Genomic DNA, 22,963 nt, shown 5'->3' on the forward strand with positions numbered 1-22,963 from the left:
TAGAAGAACCCTGGGAGCCCTGTCGAAGATTCCATGTGGAAGGGGCAGGCCAACCTCAGAAAGGACGACAGAGCTGAAGAAAGAGCAGCTGTGTGTGATGCAAGTGACCCCCCCGCCCCCCTCCCCCCCCACCTTCTCCAGCCCCTCCCTCCTCCCTGTCCTGTGCCCTGGCCTACAGAAGCCAAGTGGCCCACTTTTAACAGCTCTGTTTCTCTCTAAAATGCTCAGGGTGGGGGAAAAAGGAAAAGAAAAAGAAACAAAACGGCATGAACGAAACGCTGCCATTGGAGGAAAGTTAAACATATGCTGCCCACATGGCCGGCGGCTCGCGTGAAGCGCATTTGGAAGCGGTCTGTATCCGAAGCTGAACTCGTTTGCCCTCCAAGCTGCTTTCTATTAAGATGTTTACACGTGACATGTCCCTGCTTCCCGCGCCGCCCTTCAGGCCCGCGCTGGCCCCCTCCATCCAGGGTCCCCGGCTCCAATCCCAGGACAGGAGCACCGAGGGAGGGAGGCCAGCCGGCTGGGGGTGGGGGTGAGTCCGCAGGGGACCCCCCCCCCCCCCGGCGAGGGGGAGGGAAGCGGGCCAGGCAGGGGGCTGCTCCCCAGCTTCCTGCCCAAGGCTCTGCACAGGCAGCGTGCAGAGAGACGCAAAAGAGAGCGCTGGGGCTGCAAGCCCAGGCGCAGCTCTGGCCAGTGCAAGGCCAGCAGCTTCAAGCCCCCGCACTCCTCCCGGGAGAAGGAAGTGCGTGCCCAGTTGCTCTGAAAGTGGGCGGGGGGGGGGGGGGAGCCTCGCTGGCCGGGCTTTTGGTGGCCGAACCCAGCGGGTGGCTTCCAGCTCCCAGGAGAGCATGCGTCCACCCACACATGGGGACAGATAGCCTGGGACAGCTGTCCACAGGAGAAGCAGACGTCCAGGTGAGAGGCTGGCGCTGCTCCCCGCAAAAGGAGGTGCGGGCAGCAAGGGGATGGTGACAACAGGTGTCCACGGTGCCTTCTACTCGAGTGTCACGAATGCCGGGTCCCGAGAGGACCGTGGCAGTGTGTCACGGAGAGACTGGGGAGAGCTGGGTGCAGACTGATGAGCCCCCACGCCAGTTGTGGGTCCGGTGGGCACAGTGGGCGGCCACCCTAGCACGCTGCTTCAATGGCCCCGGGGAGGCTCCGTCACGGTCTTCCCTGCCAAGGTGACTTCGGGAATCATTTGCCCCCTGGGAACCCAATTTTTGTGGCACCCAGCATTCTTTTTTTTTTTTTTTTTTTTGGCCAGTCCTGGGCCTTGGACTCAGGGCCTGAGCACTGTCCCTGGCTTCTTCCCGCTCAAGGCTAGCACTCTGCCACTTGAGCCACAGCGCCGCTTCTGGCCGTTTTTCGGTATATGTGGTGCTGGGGAATCGAACCTAGGGCCTCGTGTATCCGAGGCAGGCACTCTTGCCACTAGGCTATATCCCCAGCCCCCGCACCCAGCATTCTTGATGCGGTGGTCTCTGAGAGGCTACAAGCTCACACCCCACCAGGGCCTACCCCATACGCCCTGTGCAGACGGGTCCTTTCAAACTCCCTCCCCACAAAACACTCCTCAACAGGATGGAACAAGCTAGGTGCTGGAGGCTCGTGTCTGTAATCCTAACTACGCAGGGAAGCTGAGATCTGAGGATCCACGGTTCAAAGCCAGCCCAGGCAGGACAGCCCATGAGACTCTTATCTACATATAAATACCCAACACGCTGGAAGTAGAGCTGTAGCTCAAGTGGTGGTAGAGCTAGTGCTCTGCCGTGAACAAAAAAAAAAAAAAGCTACGCGAGGCATTAAGTTTAAGTCCCAGGACCAGAAAAAGAAAGAAGAGGAGAGAGAGGAGAGGAGAGAAGGGGAGGGGAGAAGAGGGGAGGGGAGGGGAGGGGAGAGAAGAGGGGAGGGGAGGGGAGGGGAGGGGAGAAAGAAAGCAGAACAAAGGAGAAAAGGCTGGAAGATATGCTTTTCCCCCCCTCCCTATTTCTAACGATCAGCCAAAAAAAAAAAAAGAAAAGGCAGTTTAGTGAATGGAAACCAGGCTTTGTGTGAGTGTCTGCTACAATTTAATGTCCTTTCATTCCCCATTCCACTCTGAACAGCCACATCAGCTCAATGTCCACTCGCAAGCTCCTCTGTGTGGGGCCGACCACACGCGCCCAACAGCATGCTGCTGGCAGAGCGCGACACCCCCGGAGCGCACCAGCGGGCCCCAAACCTCTGTGCCCCGCACCTACTGGGATCTTCTGCTCTGTGCTCTGCGTGACACGCCAGGAGAACGCAGGCTCCAAACCAGAAAGGGCTGTCCCGGGCAGGAGCCGTGGCTCGGCAGGCAGGCATGCGCCCACACATTCCGACGCGGAGCCCCGCGGTGCAGGCCAGCACCCCGCCTGCGGGTGGCCCTGGGCCGCGCGCTGGCTCTCCTACACGGACCCCGGGGTCTGCAAGTCCCACAAGTGGCCACTGGCTCTGCTCTTCCGGCCAGCCTCCTTCCCGTGTCCCCGCCACATCCTGGACGCCCTTTCTAGCGGTGTCCCTGAAGAGGGGTCAGCCTTCACAGGGCTGCCCCGGGCCATCCCAACGCCAGGCTCCATGCCTGCCATGGGACTTGGGCACTTGGAGAACTGAGGCCTGGCTGGGGGTAGTCAGGTGGAGCTGCGCGGCCCTTAGACAAGTTACTAAGTTCTCTGAGCCCTGTTTCTTCCTCGGTAGAAAGCGGCTAACGCAAACCATCTTGCAGGCCAGGTAACAGGGAGGAAGTCTGAAGCTGAGCGCCAGAGGGTCACACTTGTAGTCCTGGTTACTCAGGAGACTGAGACCGGGAAGAACAAGGTTCAAAGCCAGCCTGTAGAGCTCCATCTCCAGTCTGTAAGGTCCACCCTCGGGAGGGCTCCATGCAGATGCCCCCTGCCTGTTTAAGTCTGCCCCCAGTACCTGCGTTATCAGGTAACTGGCACACCTGGAGGCGGTTACCCCCCCTTCTCTGAGGTCACATCCAATCCACCTGGCCATACCTCCTGCCCCCGGCCCTAGGTAAGGCTGGGCCCTTCGGCGGTTTGGCCCTTTGGTGGTTCATCCCTTCTCTCCCACCATGCATCATTTCAGCCACAGACCAGCAGTTCGGGAATAAACTTCTCTCTCCTGCCTGACTACTGTGTGGTGTTCTCCTTCATCGGTTACCTCCTTTAATAAACCTTACACAGTCAGCAAAAAGCTGAACTGGAGTTGTGGCTCAAGTGGCAGAGCACCAGTCATGAGCAAGAAAGCTGAGCAAGCTTGAATCCCTGAGTTGAGGCACTGGTACCAGCAGAAATTAAAAAAAGGGGGGGTGGGAGGGGCAGAGAAAGAGCTTGCCCAATTCACTTGCGACCAGTGAACACATGTTGAAAGAAGTTGTCACTAGAAATTCCACAACGACCTAACAGAAACAACGCCTCACTGTAGCCTGACAAAATGCAGTGGCCTGGCATGGCAGGGAGCAGCGAGCACACACACGAGTACACACACACACACACACACACACACGCACACACACACGTGCCCTGAGCCTCTCAACCGGTTCCTGGCTGCAGGGCTTCAGAGAGGGTTAAGGGAACAGGGTGGGGGGAAAGGTGTGCTTTTCCGGAAGGTCGTTAACTGTGAAAGAGCCTGGGCTTGAACCTCACCCTGGTGCTGTTTCAAAAGGACCCCTAATCCTACCGCCCAAAGAGTGCACAGAGGCATGTCCCCCGAGAACCCCGGGAAGCATGGCTGCTTCTCCTCGCCGCCAGCCACGCGAGGAGACCACAGAGCCCTCCCGGCTCTCAGTCCACGGCGCGGGCTCCCGGCCAGCGGCAGGACCCCGCATCTGAACGCGGGAAATCACCGAGCCGTGAAGCAAGCAGAAGGCACGGTCTCACCGCGCAGGGCGCCTATGGACTGAAATAGAATTCTGCAATCGATACAAGAGAGAAGTTCCGCTGAGGCCCCATTAAGAGCTGGATGGAGTTTCGGGCATGATGACCTTGCTAATAAACAAGTAGAGCAAAAATGACTCCGGGATGACATCCAAAGAGAAGGCGTTTTCTTTGCCCCTCTCCCCTTTTCGGTGCCTGTGATGCTAGAGAGAGAGCCCAGGGTCTTTCGTGCTTATCCACGCCGGGCCGGTGCTCTACCACCAAGCTGTTCCTCCAAACACAAAAGCAGCACTTCCACATAGAGCGATACCCACACTGAGTTCACCACGACTGTTTTGTAGCCCCCCCAAAAAATACTGCTGTCGATCCTCTTTTTTTCACAAATCAGGCACATACGCATCAGCATATTAGGTTCTAGAGGAAAGAAATCCATTGACTTTGCTTTAATTCAGTTCCCACAACTCTTGGAGCACAGAACGTGGTTTGAGCTGGGCATGGTGGCTCCTGTCTGTAACCCTGGCTCCTGGGGAGCAAAAATGTGAGGGCAGGGCTGGGGATATGGCCTAGTGGCAAGAGAGCTTGCCTCGTATACATGAGGCCCTGGGTTCAATTCCCCAGCACCACATATACAGAAAACGGCCAGAAGCGGCGCTGTGGCTCAAGTGGCAGAGTGTCAGCCTTGAGCGGGAAGAAGCCAGGGACAGTGCTCAGGCCCTGAGTTCAAAGCCCAGGACTGGCCAAAAAAAAAAAAAAAAAAAGTGAGGGCAGCGTTTGAAGGGCAGCTGAGGGGAAAGGTATCAACACCCCCATCTCCACCAATCAAAAGATGCTACCCACTGTGGTGTGCCTGACCAACATCCCAGCTGCCGAAGGGGCAAAAACAGGAGGGTCAGAGTACAGGGCAGCCCAGGGAGAGAGTGAACCCCTTTTCAAAAACTAAAGAAAGCAAAAAGAGCTAGAGGTGTAGCGCGAGTATACGGTGCCTGCCCAAGCAAGCACAAGGCCCTGAGGTGTTGTTGTTGTTGTTTAAAAAAAAGGGGGGGTGGGGAGAGGTATTTGTGAATGTACCTAGTAGCTGGGCAAGGCAGTATATTTCTATAATCCCAGGATTATAATCCCAGGAGGTAGAGTTGCCTAGGCCAACCTAGGCAAAAAAGCTAACAATCCTCATCTCCACTAGCAAAGCAGGTGTCGTGGCTCACACCGATGAGTTCAACTGTATGTAATGAAAAGGTAGAAGGATTACAGTCCAAGGCCAATTCCTAGGCAAATGCACCCTATCTGGAAAATAAATACAAAGAATTTGGAGGGATAAGGTACCTGAGGCCCTGAGCTCAAACCCTCAGTACTGTCCCCCACAAAAGGAGAAGGAGAGGGAGAGGGAAAAAGGGAGGGAAGGAGACAGAGGGGGGACAGGGAGAGGGAAAGAGAGAGAGAGAGAAGGAGAAGAAGAAGAAGGAGGAGGAGGAGGAGGAGGAGGAGGAGGAGGAGGAGGAGGAAGGGAAAGGAAGGGAAGAAAAAGAGGAAGGAAGGAAGGGGGAGGGAGGGAGGGAGGGAGGGAAGGAAGGAAGGAAGGAGGGAGGGAGGGAGGGAGGGAAGGAGGGAGGGAGGGAGGGAGGGAAAGCAAAGAAGCCCTCCAATAACTTGGGAGAGCTAATTGGATGGTTCATCAAAACTCAGCACATTCCATACACATTATGAACACAAGACTTCTCTGTAGAGATGAGCAGGAATGTGTAGCAGATGCTTCAGGACGAGGAGTAGGAGGAAGACACCATTTTCACTACTTACCTACAAATTTCTTTACAGTGAGGACACTGCTTTGAAACGCTCCAATCAGGCAGCCAGTTTCTTGGGGATACCTCCCCGACACCCCCCCCCCCCCACTCCATCCCAGACCACACTCCTTAGGCCACGGACCCTACGGGCCCGGCCACCCAGAGCCCTCCACTCCCTTTGCTGGCCAGGGTTTGGCCCCGAGTTTGGGCCTCGGGCATCTGAGAGCTTCACTCTGCCGCAGGGACCCCCGACGAGGCCCCCAGCTTACCTGGTGGTCAATTTTGATCAATGCAATGTCAGCCTTTTCATCCACATCCTTGATCTTGGCCTCATAGGTGGCTCCGTTCTTCAGCTCGACCTTGACCCGGTGCTTGTTGGTCACAACGTGGGCGTTCGTCACGATCAGCCCGTCTTCTGACACGATGAAGCCGGACCCACTGGCCACGGGCACCTCCCTCTTCGAGAACGGAAGCCTGCAACGCACCGGAGAGCAGTTACCCCCGACACACCTTCACACGAACACTTCCGCACACGGAGGAGCTAGTGGAGTTCTGTTTGTGGGGGGACAATCCAGGGGTTGTGAGCTCAGGGCCTTGTGCTTGCTAGGCAGGTGTCCTAGCACTTGGACCACTCCTCCCGTCCTTTTTGGCTTTGGTTATCGCTTTGACCCTTTTCCGTAGGGTCTCCCGTGCTGGCCCCAGGACTGGCCTTGGACTGTGATCTTCCTACCCGCGCATCCCACAGTGCTAAGATCTTGGTTCTGCGAGTCACACACGTGTAGGGATTGTTGCTCTACATATTGGCTCAGATAGCTTCTAAACAGTGTTAAGCCAATTTTGGGGGGGGAGGGGGAGAGGGAGGGGGAGGGTTGCAACACATCAAAAAATTCCATTTAGGAAATATTCTTGAGGAATCTCTTCAGAGCCAAAGGTTCTTAAAACATCTGAGAGGCCAAGAATGTAGTTTAAATAGTCAGATGGAAAAATGTCCCGAGGGAGAAACATTTATCGGGTTGTAGAAACCTATTCAATGACATTTTGACACTTTAATGTGTTTCAGAAATAGCTCTGATGTTTTGCTAAGGGGCAACCTGTACGGGCGAGAGCCTCAAAGTTAGAGAGAAAAAAAAGAAAGGCAGCTTTACTTGCGGAACAACTCGATGTGGACCACGGCAGGAGCAATCTTCTCTACTACGTCAGCGATGAAGTTATATTTATGGCGCAAACTGTTGGGATCTTCCTGCCCTAAGAACAAAAGCAAAGACACAATCATTAATGATGCTGGGTCTTATTTATATTATATGTGACATATTAATACATATTATATTTTATATATTATATTGCATATGTTTTATGTATAGTCTGTAGGGAAATATTTAACAAAATATGCTAGAGACTAAGAGCTTAAAAACACCATCACAATAAATTAAAGAGACCCAAATAAACACAGAGAGATGCCCCATCTGTGGTGTGAAGACTTGCTGTCCCGTAAGCTTTCCATTTTCCCCAAATGACTCTGTAGTGAGAGCATGCTCTCCATGGAAGATCTCAATGGTTTTTACAGAAATTGGCAACCCTGCTTCTAATCTACAAGTTATGCAGGAAGGAAAGAACCTACCTCAAAATAATTCCCGTGAAAACTGACTGACATTCTGATATTTTTCTTTGAAGCAGAACCATGCTAGGTAATGAGCCTTCGTCACAGCAATTTACAGAGATGGACCTTCCCGCTGGGTTCATAAATACTTTCACTACTCATTTTTAACACAGCGAATGGGCCACCGAAATGCAGCTAACATTTCCTACAGCTTCGTGAGTGTAAAGCTGCCAGGGTTCGATCCCAAGATAATGAATGCATCATGTCTCATCCTTAACCACAACTAGTCAAGTACACAACTTCATAAATGTTGCGTTCTCGGACCTCATTCATCTGGGGGTTTACAAAAAAGTATTTCGTAACTAGAAGTGTGGCTCAAATAGTAGAGCAACTGACTAGCAAGCGTGAGGCCCCCAAAAGTACCTTAAAACAGATTAGGCCCCAACAGTACAAATCAATAAGGAATCAACCAATAAGCCAAGGTGTGGTGGCATAAGTCTGTCACCCCAGCTGTGCAGGTGACACAAACAGGGGGGATCACAGTCAAGGCCATCCTGGACACTAATGCCAGACCCTGCCTGAAAAATACCTACAGCAAACAAGGCTACAGGAAGAGTGTCTGCCTCGCAAGTCAAGGTCCTCAGCCCAAACCCTAATATCACCAAAACAATAATAGTAATCAGAATCCATAGCCGAACACTGGGAGGAAGGTATTTTAAAGGTATACCAGGCTACTGATAACAATGTCGTATTCTCTTGGGGTTTTGTGATGTGTGGGGGCATCTGTCTCTCATTTTTGATTGTTTCCTTTTCAATCTAAACAATGACTTCATATCCAGTGGTGTCATTCTGAGTTCTTGTCTCTTAAATAATCTCCAGATCTGTACAAGTCTCCCATAAAACCCGGGGCCTGTGGGGGAGGGGGTCCTCTTTCCTTCCCTGTGTGTGGGTCGCCCCCCCGCCCCCATGGCTGGCTGGCAGGGTTATACCAGTAGGACACCTGAGTTACTCAGCAGAACGTTAGTCGTCCAACACTCTGGTACCAACACCGACCCTGGCAGCTCCCAGCTCCTCCCGGGAGTCCCAGCGACGACGCTCCGGCCAGCCTTGCTCCACGCCAGCCAGAAGCTCTCCTAGCAGCAGCACAGGCAGGACCTCAGCCCCTACGCAGCTACTCCCCCTCTCCCAAAGTGGTGGGGCCACTCCAGCGTCAGAGAAAGGGGCAGGTAGTCAAAGCCCCACATTCCCAAAGAGAAGCCGCCAGCTGCCAGTGGATGCCACGTGGCTTCAGGGGCAGGCCAGCATCCTAGCATCGAATCCCCATCCTGCCTCCTCACCTCCCCTTCCCAGAACGTGGGGATGGAACGGCTCCTACGCCAGCACCTGGTCAATGCATCCAGTACCTCCAGGTGGATCCTCTCACGTTTCTGAAAACGCTAAGGATCTCACTTTCCCCTCAGGCCCCCAGATACTGCACCCCACCCCAACTCACGCACTCACATCTATTTTTCCACCCTGCCTGCAATGTCTCATTTTCCTCCTCCACAACTAATCAAACGGGCAAGTAAGGTAATACACCAGGAAGAAGAGCACTACTTATTTATTGGGCCAAGCACAATGCTAGACACAGCTGGGAACTCTAATTCTTCCTGCAGGCCTGCAGGACAGAGCTTACAGCCAGTCTGCAAAAGGATGGAAAAGCAGAGCACAGGGTAAGGAAAGCCCTCTAACCGAGAATGTCAGAGCTGGCCAGTGGCAGAAGCAGAGGGGTCCCCTCCACTAGAGCTCCACTGGGAACCCCGTGCTCTGCATCGGGGGCCCGGCCTCCCTCCCCCTCCTTCAATCCCCTGCAGCCCCCGCCATGATGAGAATATTCTTCATACTTCCAGACCAAGAGATCAGGGCCAGGGCACAGGATTAACAACCCCATCCTCCCTTCCAGCAAGAACAATCCCACCATCCAATTTCTCAGCAGAACTGATCAAATACAGCTAATTTGGAAAACAGAACGCAATGTATTCGAAGGAAAAGAAATGAATCCTCCTTTATTCACAGGGAACAGTGTGTCCCTCAAATTCAAATCAGTCACAAGAACAGACTGCACACACCCTTGGCATTTCAAAGGCCTGTCCTATATTCAGGACTGGGGATGGGATTTGCAGAGCCAGTGCAAAATGAAAATAAACATTTCATTCACGCCTGCAATGCTAACTAATCAGGAGGCTGAGATCTCAGCGCTGTGGTTTGAAACCAGCCTGGGCAAGAAGGCCTGAGAGACTCTCATCTCCCATTAACCATCAAAAAGCCAGAAACGCAGCTGTGGCTCCCGTGGTAGGATGCCAGCCTTGAACAACAGCAACGAAAAGCAAAAGCTCAGGGACAGTGCTCGAGCCCACAGCTCAAGCCCTAGGACCGGCAGTAAATAAACAAATAAATAAATGGGTAGTTTTCTTTAAAACTGTGACAGGAGAGCTCTCAGATGGGAGGATGCTGCTGACCACAGGACCCTGTGTGAATGCACAGGTCTGAGCCCACAGGGCCCCCCCACACACACCCTACCCATTTGTTTCAAGTATGCCTGACGTTGTTTTTAGAACCCCCAAATCTGTTGGGCCGTTGCTGGAGAGTTGCTGGAGGTATGGCCGGCTCTGACAAAGCACCCACCTGCTGAGAATCGAGGTGGCAGCCTCATCCCCAGAGACTGGCAATGCAGGCCAGCACACGCCCAGCCTGGGCAAGTGTGCAACCTCAGGCAGGAGTCTCCTCCACGTGACAATGGGGGGGAGGGGCTCAGCCCGTGGTCTCCAAGGTCCCCCCGTGGCTTTCAAACTGCTTGTGTTTCTTACCTAAGTTCTTCAACGCCAAATACTAGCACGGCCAGACATCCATACTTAAAAGACTACAAATAAGAACACAAGCCAGTTCCAAGAGCTGCCACCACGAGCCAGTGACAAGTATGGCGGCATGGGGCCAGGGTCTGCTCAGCAGGGGCTGGCGAGGGAGGCGTGGATGGAGCGGCGGCGGGCAGGTCCGTGGGGCCGGCAGGTCCTCCTTCCTAACAATGCAGGCTCCAGGACGGGGGCGCCTGGCCTTCCCTAGCCCAAGCAATGCAGAGCTGAAAGGCAAAGGCACCAAATGCACTCTGCAGAGATCAGATAGGAAGGCCAGCGGGGAGCACAGGGCTGTTGGCCGCTGAAGGGCCAGAAACCACCTTGAGTACCTGAGAACCTGGGGAACTGCCTGTTAGGACACCCTCCCCACCCCCACCCCCACCCCGTGACTGTGAGCCCAGAGTTCTAAGAGAGTCTGGGACAGGTCTCGCCAGCCACCTGCAGACTCCAGTAAGCAAGTGCTGTCTCGACACGGCGAGCCTCGGTGGGCAGCCTGTAAGGAAACCAGCAGGGATCTGTGGGCAAGGATTCGGCTGCCACCAGCGCCTTCCAGCGGCGAGTACCCGGGCAGCGGGCCCGTGGGAGCCCCAGCCTCTGGTGCTCCATCCTCCAAGGGCCTGCAGCGGCCTGCAGATCTCGAATGTGGCGACTCCCCCCGCCCCCCATCTACTGCCACGGGAACGCATGCCCTTTTGTGTTCACAGGCTGTCCAAGAGCCACGTCTTACATTTGACATTCCCATCGGTCACCAGCATGGCCGGATGAATAGCAATTACAAAAGAGATATTAACTAAACGGAGGCCCGCCACCAGATTTGGACTTTGGGGTGCAGAGGGTGGGACAGCGATCACCCCACGCCACGATCCCTTCTGCAAGGGCTTATCTATATCTGTTCTCCTCACCGTCCAGAACCTTCCCAGGTGCCCAGGGCAGAGCCAGAGCAGCCGAGGTTGGATCAGATGCTCGGTCAACTCTTCCCTCTTGTGCTTCTGTTTCTGGCACCGTTGCCCAAACCCAAGGTCCCTGCCCCCACCCCCCCACCCCCACACCTCTGACAATAGACACAACAGAGCAATGGGAAGAAGGAAGACGGAGGTACCGGTGAACTGACGCCAATGCTGAGCGCCTGGTTACTGGGCGCAGGAGGAGAGGAAGAGCCCGGGAATGTCAGTCTTCATGCTGAACACTAGGTCTCCACCTGGGAACTCGCCACGTCAGGGTGCAGTTCAGACTCCACCACTCGAGCCAAGAGGCACACCTGCCCCGGGTGTGGGTGGCAGGCCAAGGCAGGACCAGGAGGCAGATGTTTAGCTACGCAGACAGCTGCCAGTCCACATTCACAGAGTGAGAGCACCACGGCATGATTTCCCCTGAGCAACGCTAGCTCCCTTTCTGACATTTATTGCTAAACTTGACAATGGCCTGGGAGGACAGGGCAGATGGCCAGATGAGATGGGGGGGAGGGGAGGGAGGGCGGGGGGAGGGGAGGGAGGGCGGGGGGGAGGTGCGGGGGGGGGAGGGCAGGGAAGGGCAGAGGTGGAAAGAGGCCTGAACCCCACAGTGAATGGGTAGCATTCCCTCCTCTTCCAGAGCACTTGGAGGAATCGATCTAAACACGTTCCTAACGGCCAGTGAGGTAGAAAGCACCAAGGAGACAGAGAGACTGCTTGCCAGAGAGTTTGCCTGGAGGGGGTGGGGAGAAAACACGAAAAGCATATGGCACGAGATTCCTTTGCTCCGTGTGCCTGGCTTGGGCAGCTGCGTTCTGTCCGCCCCACTCCATAAAACTCCAAGGAAACTTGTCGGCATCAGGCTGGGGCACGGACGCGGCGGAAACAGAAGTGAGACCTTGCACGTTCCAGGAAGCCAGACCCCCATTCTAACCCGTGCTGCCGCTGCAGATCCCAGGGCACACCGTGGGGGGGGGGGAGGGGGGAGAGAAGAGGGAGGGGGAGGGGGATGTGGGCGGGCCCAGAGGGGCCTGCGTAGAAAGCCCTGCAGAAAAAAATGCCCAGGACAGACAGGAGCTGCGCTGTACCCCGGGCAGCCAGCGGAGGCCTAAAATAACCCTGCAAATACCATTCGTCATGGGAGCCACGGTTCGACAGTCGAAGGAAGACAAGAACTAGAGGAAGAGATGCTGCCCTTGGGGTGTTCCCAGTACCAAGTTCCACAGCCAGGATGCTCAGCACTGCTGTTGAAATCCACAACGCAGCGGGGCACGGGCAATCCTAGCTACTCAGGAGGCTGATATCTGAGGACTGTGGTTCAAAGCCAGCCCGGGTAGGAAAGTCTGTGACACTCTTATCACCCATAAACCACCAAAAAGCTGGAAGTGCACTTGTGGCCCAAAGTGTTTTAAAGCTCAGGGATAGAGCCCAGGCAGTGTTCAAGATCCAGTACTGGCGTGTGCACACACACATCCAGAATTCACATGTAATAAGAGGATTATTTTTCCCTTAAGATTAAAAATTGAATGATAGAGTAAGACACTGTCTTCCTGTTTTCCGCACAGGAATAAAGAAAATTCCGGAGGGTTTCGTGTGACCTCTTTCTTTCCTTCTAATGAATAGTGGAGGAAGGAGAGGTGGAGCTGGGAGGCCTGACCTTGATTTCCAGCCCACACTGGCACTTCTAAGCGCTGGCAGCCCCTCTCTTTCCGGTACAGTCTCCCAGACGCTCAGCTCTGAGTTGGGAAAAGCTCACTGGATGCCAGACCTCAGACGGGGATGCGGGGGAGGGGGGCAGGGGGGGCTGGGGGGGAGGGGTTCTGAGCAGTGGCTCTTTGCCCGGCTGGGTCAAGGCTACAGCAGCTGGTGTAGAACAAGGAGATGAACTAGATCTCCCCCACAAGTCAAAGGACCTCCCCCTCCCTCAAACAGGGCCACCTGAAGCCCAGCTCGGTGGGGATACCTGGCCAGCTGGCCTTCCACATCTAGCTGTGCTGTGACTCAAAGGCTCTGGCTTTCTGGGGGAGAGGTGCCTTCCCCGGAACCCTCCTGGGGAGAGATGCCTGTCTCAGTCTCAATGGCAAGAAAGGAAGATGACTGTCATCTCTGTCTGCCTGGACAAGGTGAGTGCTCGGGTTTGGTCAGAATCTTTGCATCTGGGGGTCTTTTCCCGGCTATTTTCATGTGGCAGGAGAAAGTTTCCGATCAAGTGCACTGCAGGATTCCTCTGAAGTCTCCGCACGCTCAGCACGAGGCGGCATCTATTCTTATCTCTGGGGAAACCGCTGAGCATGGGGGTCCACACCCCCGTCCACTCTCCTCTTCCCTTAAAGGAAGCATCTGACTTCTCTCTCCTCGGATGGGCTGTCTTCCTGCTGCGACAACTCTCGGAATTCTCCAGCCCGCGGCACAAGGTGAGGAAGCAAAGCCGGGGAAGGCCACCTCTCTGGGGCAGGAGGGAGGGCCCAATTCTAGAGCCTACGGGAGGAAGAGAGGGCAGCCACCGTGTCCCGCGGGGGGGGGGGGGGGGAATCCGGAGCAGTCCGCAGTGCCCACCTGCTGATGAGCTACCACCCCGCGGAACTGAGGCGGACAAGAAAGAAAACCAGCAGGCCTGGGACGGCCGTCAGAAGGAAAGCCTGCCTCAAGTAAGAAACGCAAAAGTGGGCCTAGGACCCCAAACCAGCCACGTCCCCTTTCTAGGCCTCAGATACGTATAGACTGTTAGATGAAGAGGAGGCTACCCGACTTCTGACCTCATTTCCAGCTCCCCCCAAATGATATCCATCTGAGATGTGCATTTCCTGATGCTTTCTATACTCGTTTTTAATGCCCATGTACGGAGGCAAGTACTCCAGTTTCTCCCAGCAGAACCATCGGCTCGGCCTGGGCAGCCTCCCTGCAAGGCGAGGTGTGGTCTTCCTACAACCACACAATGGGGTATTTTTCTGTCATTAAACAAGAATGACGCACCAACACGCATTCCCTCGTGGACGAAAAACATAATGCTGTGACAAACCGGTCACAAAGGAACAACACCTCTGCAGGCTTCCACTTCCAGGAAACGTCAGAAGAGGCAAACCCGCCGAGACAGGAAGTAGCCAGGCAGGGAAGTAAGGGATACTACTCATCGGGACTGGGTTTGTCTTCAGGACTGATGAGAATGTGGTAGAGTTAGCGGTGGTTAACTTTTTGTACATATGAAAACACTTTAAAATGGCAGGTTGCATAGTATGTTAATTACCCCTTGATGAAGGTGGCATTTAAGAGAAAAAGGAAAATAATGATGTCCATTTCTCTTTTACTTTTTAAATGTTAACTGCTGAAATTTTGAATACATATATACATGCACACACGTGTGTGGTTCATATTGCACTTCCCTCTGAGTGTACAAAGCATTTGAATAAATATTTTTCACTTCTCAAAGCAAACAAAAACAGCCTGGTCTCCGCATGCATTCTGGGTGGGGCCGGCCTGGGGGAGGTCCCCCCCCTCCCCCCCGCAGGGCTCGCCCTGAGCTGGGCCCCCAGGGACTCAGGTCCTCTCTCATGTCCTGGCTGTGCTCCGGGAGTGCCATGTCTTTGGTCACCTGGGGTTCCTCACCTAAAATTTGAGTGTTAGACGGGATGACCTGACAACCACACGACCCCAGGAAATCCCAATTTTCAAAGAGTTCATTCCATCCCAAACACTGGTGATGGTCTCGTTAGCCAAGGCAATCCACCAACCAAGCAGAATGGCTGGTCTGGACCCATCTTCTCCCATTTATACTGAAGAGTGATTGGGTGTTTTTTTTGGTGGGGGGGTGGAGAAAAGGGGGAGACGTTGACAGTTGAAATTGCATAGCTGATGGAAACAAATATTCCTCTAACCCTTTAGGGATATAATTTGAAAGTATAACAGCAGACGCCATAGCAAATCTGTATCCCTCTATCCAGTAACTGTGATTCTTGGTGTCCATTCTCAGAGAAGAAACCAAGACACCAAAATAGTCATGAAACTCACATTTCAGTACTGTTCACAGTAACAACCACAGTCCAAATGGAGGCAGATAGGGAAAGAGCCAGCCAGGAAGCTACTAGAACGGTAGTGATGAGACAACCGTGGATCTTTTTCCTTCTCTATTTTTGATGTGATTAAATTTCATTTCTAACTTTAAAAAGGATTTGACAAAGTATAATTACAGATGTGAAAACACATTTCCCACGATGGGTAAATAACATGGAGAAAAGAAACTAAAAGAGCCTTTTTTTTTCTTTTTTGGCCAGTCCTGGGGCTTGGGCTCAGGGCCTGAGCACTGTCCCTGGCTTCTTTTTTGCTCAAGGCACTTGAGCCACAGTGCCACTTCTGGCTGTTTTCTCTATACATGGCGCTTGGGAATTGAACCCAGGGCTTCATGTATACGAGGCAAGCACTCTTACCCTAGGCCATATTCCCAGCCCCCTAAAAGAGCCTTTATGGTAAAAGGAGAACCCCAGTAGATGCATCCCAAAGGCCAGAGGTTAAGACACTGAAGCATCTTGGCCCTGATTCATCAGACATCCACTGTGATCTTGTGCACATTTTTGGTGCACTGAGACCACTGTAATTACCCTCCAAGAGCCTCCTACCTCTGGAAGGGAAAAGACTGCTCTGTGGCCATCTTCCAACCCAAGATGAAAACTGGAGGGTCGGGGGAGAGAGACACTATTTTTCCAATCTCACAGAACAAAGGCACACCACATGGACCTAACCTCTCACATATACCTAACTGCTCCAGCAGGAAAAAGTGGCTGAGCTGGGCTTGTGGGCTCTGTCCTGGGTCCTGGAAAAGCCTCTACAATGGTCCCCACTGATGAACTATGCAGCTGGGAGAGTCAAGTTCCCTTCAGGTACCTCAGTTTCCGCATCCTTCAAGTGAAGGCGGTAAGACCTGCAGGACCTTCTACCTTCCAGAAGACTCTCCTCATGACAAGCCAGCTGGCTAGCTCTGGTCGCACACCAGCGAGCGTCTGTGGAGGGAGGGAGGAAGGAACCGTGTTCCATAAGAAAGCAGGCCACGGAGGCGCTGATGTGGCTAGAGGTGCCCCGCGGGAGGTAGGAGCAGCTATTCTGCAGAGGAGCGGACTTTGCGGTGCCAGGGATGAGTCTTCTAGGGGAAAAGGCTGTAGATGGGAAGCAATCAGCCCCCTACAGGTGGAAAGACATCAACGCTGATGGCTTCTCTCCAGGCTGGCTCCACCCTTAGCCATCCCCAATGAGTGGAGTCCTACGGGGCTATGTTCCCCACAGCCCAAGGATGGCAGATGGATGGAGAAACATCAGACTAGGAGCTAAGGAACCTCAGCTCAGGCAAATATCAAATCTTCTTATTGAATATCCATCAGGACGGGAAGAACACTAGACACAGACCACACCTGACCAGTGAGGAGCACCTGGCCTCCCTCGTGCAGGCCAGGAGGGTTCTGTGGGCTCAGCAGGTGCCGCACCTTTGGAGACAATGATCATGAACTCGGTCTTCAGCCACTCTTAAACAAGTCAGCCAAAAGCTCTCCATAATCAGTGGAACAAGAGAACATGCCTGCATGGCTTGAGTGTGTCCCGGAGGTTGGTCCCCAGCTAGCACACTGTCCTCTCTGCTACGTGGGAGACGGTGGGAAGGACTGTGGTTCCAGGCCAGCCAGGTCAGAAAAGTGGGCAAGCCTCCATGCACCTCAACAGAAATTAAACATGGTGGCATGCATCTGTCCTCTCGGCTATATGAGAAGTGGGAAAAAAGGCAGATTGTGACCCAGACACAAGCAAAACGTGAGACCCTACCTCAAAAACAACCAGTGCAGAAAAGGGTGGGGAGGAATGGTTCCACTGCAGGTCTGCCTAACAAACGTAAGGACCTGAGTTCAAACCCCATTGCCACCAGGAAAAAAAAAAAAAAAACAAGCTACAGAAATCACAGAAAGCATGTCCTCAGATCCTAATGAAATTACAGTAGAAATTAGTGACAGAAAGATTCTGTCAGCCAGACCTGCAAATACTTGGAGACTCAACAGCATACTTTGAAACAACACAAGCCCAAGAAGTCTCGAGTGCAGTTTGGCAATGAGACAGGCATGGGTTCAAATCTTGCCTCCTGAGTGGGGCAGCTGTGGGCTAGTCATAACGGACCTCTTGGAGCTGCATCTGCTTCATGGCTGGGTAACGGGGAGGACGGACCTGCCTTCTCCTTCTGGAGTAGACACGGAACAAGAACAAAGCAAGACGCAATGAGTGCGGCACCCAGCTCCAGAACGCACCCGAGGTGGCAGCTCCCAGCTGTGCGGGTGACGTTTCCCATCCTACCTGTCCCAGGAATACCGCACCCCACCAGATGTCCCTCCCTCCGGGCCAGTGAAAGGCGGACGTGGCGGCCGCGCACTGGGCCCTTCGCTCCTCCCCAGCTCCCTGGCAGCCACCTGCCCTGGATGACTCCAAGCGACAGCCTCGGTGCCCGTCGGTTCCCACCAAGTGGTGACTGCGCCCAGGAGCGGGCTGAGAGACCCGCGGGGTGCTGCAGGACTGCGGGGCAGGAAATGACCCCTCACAGAGCCCGGCCACACTGAGGCAGGTGTGGCTCACCCCGCAGGCAGCCCAGCCGCTCCTGCTGGAGCCCACATTGCCCAGCCAGTGAGGAAGATGTTCCTGAGGACCGAAAGATTGCACAAGACTCTGACTCACTAAGACAGAGGCCATTCAAATTTGAAAATTACCCGAAATGCCAGCCACAACAACACACCCTCAGGGACCTTCACGCGCGGGGAGATGGGGTTCTGTGTCACACAACACGTTTACGAAATACACTTAGCTTAGCAACTTGTCCTAGGAATGCAAACAATAGGGTATCCCTGCTCCCCCGAGCTGATTTTTCTGTTTGTAAGCTATGACAAGTCTTCTCCTGAGTGATTCCCAGAACACGGAACCCAGACCAGGAGTGATTCAAGAAGGTCCCAGGGCTTCTGCCTACTGCCCTCCCCTGGGTGTCACTGTCTCTGGGGACCATTAAGGCAATGAGCTGCATTCCACTCCCAGCTGTCTTAGACAAGCAGCTCTGATTCAAGAAGAGCCACAGAGTTCTCACGTAACAAGAACAAGAACCGCCAGGTGTATCTGTGAAGGGGCGACAGGAAAGCAGTACCTGACTTAAGTGATAAACACGCTCCCTTGTGATGTCCGCCTCACCCAGTCCCCAGGGGACCAGGACATCCCGGCACTCTGCCCCTGAGCTGACTCTGGCCTCCACACTAATATGATAAGCCAATGGAGAGAGAGAGAGAGAGAGTGCTAGAAATGCAGCAGCGCTTCATGAAATGAGGCCTTTCTACCTGCCGCCCGCTCCACCCCCGGGGTGTGCGTATTACAACTGTACTGATGGGGACACTGAGGCTTGGAGATGAAGTCACAACTGAGAAATCACCCAGACAGGGAAGGAGGACTGACCCCACAAGCCCAGCATACAAGGAAGGTATCTTAAGACCTACAAGCACTTTGAGACAAGGGTCACCAAGTCTGGGGATTTTCTGTGTGTGTGTGTGTCTGCATGTGTCTGTCTGTCTGTCTGCCTGCCTGTCTGTCTGCATGGGCTCACACATGCACACACACAAGCCAACACTGGGGCTTGAACTCAGGACCCCAGTACTGTCCCTTAGCGCTAGGACTCTACCATGGGAGCCATAGCTCCACTTCCACTATTTTGGAGATAAGCCCAGGCTGGCTTCCAATCAGGATCCTTAGATCTTGCCCTCCTAAGTAGCTAGGATGATAGGAACGAGCCACTTCAGAGAGCCCAGAGGCATAGCAGCCCAGGAGGGGCAAGAGGTGAAGTAAATCAACCGCTGGCGTTTATCTGAGCTCCTGACATTGGGTAGTGGGCATGTGACCCCACATTCTCCCAGGGACTTCAATATCCCCCCCCACACACACACGCACACAAAGGCGGGGGGCCAGGTGTCTGTGCTCCCACCCCTTCCCAGCTGGCTTCCCAAGGAACCCCCAGCCGCTGCCAACCCTGACTTCTCCTTCACACTAAGCCTGACCGGAGCTATTTATTCACTAGGAATATAAGCTCATGGAAAGTCTGATTTCTGAATCCAAGGCAGGAAACCTGTCCAAGAGCACACAGCTCCACACAGACGCTCAGTTCAGCCCGCCATGCCCAGGCCCCTGCCACCACTGCGAGCTCACGGTCCGCCACAGCCCTCCTGCGCAGGGTGAGACACATCAATCACTGGCTTTTGATCCTGTGCACTTACTAATTTCATGCAACCTTAATGTTGTAACTCTTCAGCAACACCATCAGAAAGGTATAAGAAGATAACCATCCAGAGTGAGAAAAGTCACCTAAACAGCCCTCAAAGATCTCAAACATCTGAGTGTAGCAGGGTGCCCACCGGCTCGGGCCTCTAATCTTAGCTACTCAGGGGGCTAAGATCAGAGGATCGATGTTCAAGGCCAGCCTGGGCAGGAAAGTCTCCGATTAACCACAAAAGGCTGGGAGCGGAGCCGTGGCTCAAGTGATAGGGTGCTGGCCTTGAACAAAGAAGCTCAGGGACAGAGCCCAGGCCCTGAGCTCAAGCCTCAGGAACAGCACCCCCCAAAAAACTCCCTGCTTCCAACTTTCACATGGTTAAACCTTGCAGACTCACCCTTCCAACCCTACCCTAAGAGGAAGCCTGGTTCCCCAGACACTTTGTTTTGTTAAGTGACAAAAGATTGATTTGAAATGACGCTTGGCAAGCACAGCACTTGAAAGAACAACGTGACCCATGGGTAATGAGTGCCTGTGTGTCCCCCACGGGGTTAAAGATGAGCTCCCTGGAGACAGGGACTTTGTATCATTCTCCACACATCCCCCAGAGAGCAGCAGGTACTCAGCTAGCGATGATTACCTGCCCAAACCGTGCATAAGAGAACCATCTACAGAGACGGGTCTTACAAACAGTCCAGGCCTCCGCAGGTAAACTGTCTATTCTGTGGTCTTCCCTTCTCTACAGGCTCTGGGGGATTCCCCCTGTGTGTGTGTGGGGGGGGTTGTCTGGGTATCCTCCGCTGCCCGCCCCCCCCATCCCCGGCCTGACTGCTAGGCATGTCAGACATCCGTCTGGGGCAGGATGGACCTTCCTGCAGGGTGAGAAACCGACAAGGGTCCTCCCATCAGGGGAGTCTTTTCCAGGGCTCCTTTTCCATGCTTTTCCCTGCTTTTCCCAGAGCTCCGCAGCATCTCATCATCCCGGCTGGTCTCTGGGAACCTCTGGGCATCTGGAGGGGTTGTGCCCTTCTCCCCCTGCTGTTGGCAGCAGGACCGCAGGGATGGAAACGGGGCAACCTTGTCCTGAGACGCCTGCGCTCAGCCACCACGCCAGAGCTGGGCTGGGTCCCGCTTCGCCTCAAGGCCACCCTCGGCCATCTGGAGGACTGTTTATTCCAGTATTAGCTGAGGCTTAGCGGGAGTTGGCCTATAATCTCTGTTGCTGCGTCAACAGCACTGAGTGTGGTTGTGAACGGAGCTCTGGAATCAGAAGCGCGGGTTCAAGTCCTAAAAACGGTGCTCTGTGACCATCTCCCATCTGTTCCCGGGGAAGAGCAACAGCACGAGCACTGGTCGGGGATCCGAAGAACCGGGGGCCACGTGCTTGGCACTGGACAAGCATGAACTAGTAGACTGAGCCCTTACTGCGGTTATTACCCTAGTGTTCGATGCAATCCCTTTCTTCCTTTGCATTCTTTTCTTCCGTCTCTCCTTTTTCTTAATTTTGTCATTTTTGGAGTCAGGGCTTGCCATGTGCTATGTGGTGCAATCCTCCTGCCTTGGTGCTGGTTGGGATTACGGTGTGCTCCATCATGGCCCTCCCCCGCCCCCATCCTGCTCAGCAGAATGGATGCTGACAGGCATGAGTTCTCTGGGATCTGGTACCCCAGCCGCAGCCTGCCAGCAGCCCTTGCCTTCATCTGCAAAACACGTTTAGAGACCTTCTCTGACATCCACATGAAACAGATGGGAGTGTTAGGAATGGTGACACTTCTCTGCCCCAAGAGATACCACAACTCAAAGGGTGGCTCAGCTGCAGGTGGAACCTCTCCTCCTCCTCCTCCTCCACACACACACACACACACACACACACACACTCTGCCCGGATTCATTTTCAATCTGCTTCTCCTCCTCTTGGCCTCCAATGGCATCTCATGAAAGGCCTCGGGATCCACCCAGCCACAATCTTCACCCCGAGATCTCGGCCGGCCGTGCCTTGCCGTCGGGTTCCCCGCCCTGAGCACGAGCAGCGAGAGCTGGAGCAGAACTGAGGTGGGAAGGAAGGCTGCCGGCTCCCGGCCTGGGGTCTGGACGGCACCTCCTCCACCCAGTCGGGGCCCATGCTGGACCCAGAGTGAGGGGCGCGGCAAGCAATGCCATCCGCAAGGATGAGACAGCTTCGCCACCGTTTTCTGTTTGGTCCTGGTACCGGGGCTTGAAATGAGGGGCCTCGTGCTTTCACTCGGCTTCCTTGCTCACCACTTGGTACTCCAACCACTTGAACCCCATCGCCAGCGCTTCGCTGGCTGACTGAAGATGGAGTCTCACAGACGTTTCCGCCCAGGCTTCAAATGACCAACTTCCAGGTCTTCGTCTCCTAGTTAGTGAGGGTCACGGGTATGATTAGCCGTGGCACCCAGTTTTCGTGTTTCTCCTTCCACCCATCCATACACTCATCGACCCACACAGGTACTGCAGGACCTCTAAGTGCCAAGCAGAAAGATCCACAGAGCTGGGTTGCTCCGGGGCTCAATAAACATTTGTGAGAGTAGGAGGGGCTGATGTGCCTGGCGCTGTACTCCCCCCCACAGCACCCCCATTCTCCTGTGCCGTCCTCACAGTAACTAGCACACTGGGGGGCGGGGGGGGGACGGACACTGAGAGCCTAGTGGCCAATGAGGAACCTGTTTCTCTTCACAGGCCGGCCCAAGTAGCCAAGGATTTGGACTCTGCCAACTCAGATCTCATTAAGTGACTTTATTTCCTTCACTGGCAATAAATGAGACAGTTTACATGGTTCCAGCAACTTAGGACCTCATGCAGCGGGACTGCAGACAGTAACAGCTGCCTTGTTTTTGACCAAAATATGCTTTTCTAACGTCCTCACCACACACAGAAACACAGTCATCTCAACGCCCACCCTGAAGCGTGCCGCACCCCTGCCAAGTTAGCCAGGCACCAGGCTTCCTCTAAGCTGTCCTCACTCCAGAACACCTGCACACACAACACAGCCCTTCCTTCTCGGCCCCCGGGCTCTGACCCACCAGCCGGGTAACCGCTGGTTTCTCTCCAAATGTCTCCTGCAGCACCTAGCACAAACGCAAGCCGTGGACTCCACGGTGCTGTTCCTCACTCTCCACCATCTCCAACCCGGAGACTCGCGCATCCCGGCCCCTTGGGAAGCTCTTTTCTCAACAGCCTTGAGGGGAAGCCCTGGGCTGGCTCTGAATCCTGGATTCAGTTCCAGTGCTGGTGGCTCACACCTATCACCATAGCTACTCAGGAGGCCGATCTCGGTTCAAAGCCATCCCAGGTAGAAGAGCCATGAGACCCTTATCTCCAATTAGCCACCAAAAAGCTGGAAGTGGAGATGGGGCTAAAGTGGTACAGCGCTAAGCCCAGCCACAGAGCGTGGTCACACAAGAAAATAGAAGTGACTCAGTCTCAGTTCCACTTCATGTGAAACAGGAAGGAGGGCAGAATCGTCCTATCCGTGAGTCTATAATGACCCACCGGGGCACACAGGGGGAAGTCACACATGGTGCCAATAGCTGGTGCTCCTCCTCAAAATACCTCCTACCT

General features: G+C 54.2%; 1 protein-coding gene across 1 annotated transcript in view; it reads right to left on the minus strand.

The window, feature by feature from the left end:
• Nucleotides 1-22,963, minus strand: part of Htra1 (HtrA serine peptidase 1) — a 41,340-nt gene that overhangs the window by 16,287 nt on the left and 2,090 nt on the right. The window contains exons 2-3 of the mRNA XM_048338084.1: nucleotides 6,829-6,928; nucleotides 5,953-6,157 (exon numbers count right to left, since the gene is read on the minus strand). Of these exons, the coding sequence (XP_048194041.1) occupies nucleotides 5,953-6,157; nucleotides 6,829-6,928 (305 nt within the window). The remainder of the gene's footprint in view (nucleotides 1-5,952; nucleotides 6,158-6,828; nucleotides 6,929-22,963) is intronic.

This window comes from Perognathus longimembris, chromosome 2 (assembly GCF_023159225.1).
Source record: "Perognathus longimembris pacificus isolate PPM17 chromosome 2, ASM2315922v1, whole genome shotgun sequence".
Lineage (NCBI taxonomy): Eukaryota > Metazoa > Chordata > Mammalia > Rodentia > Heteromyidae > Perognathus > Perognathus longimembris.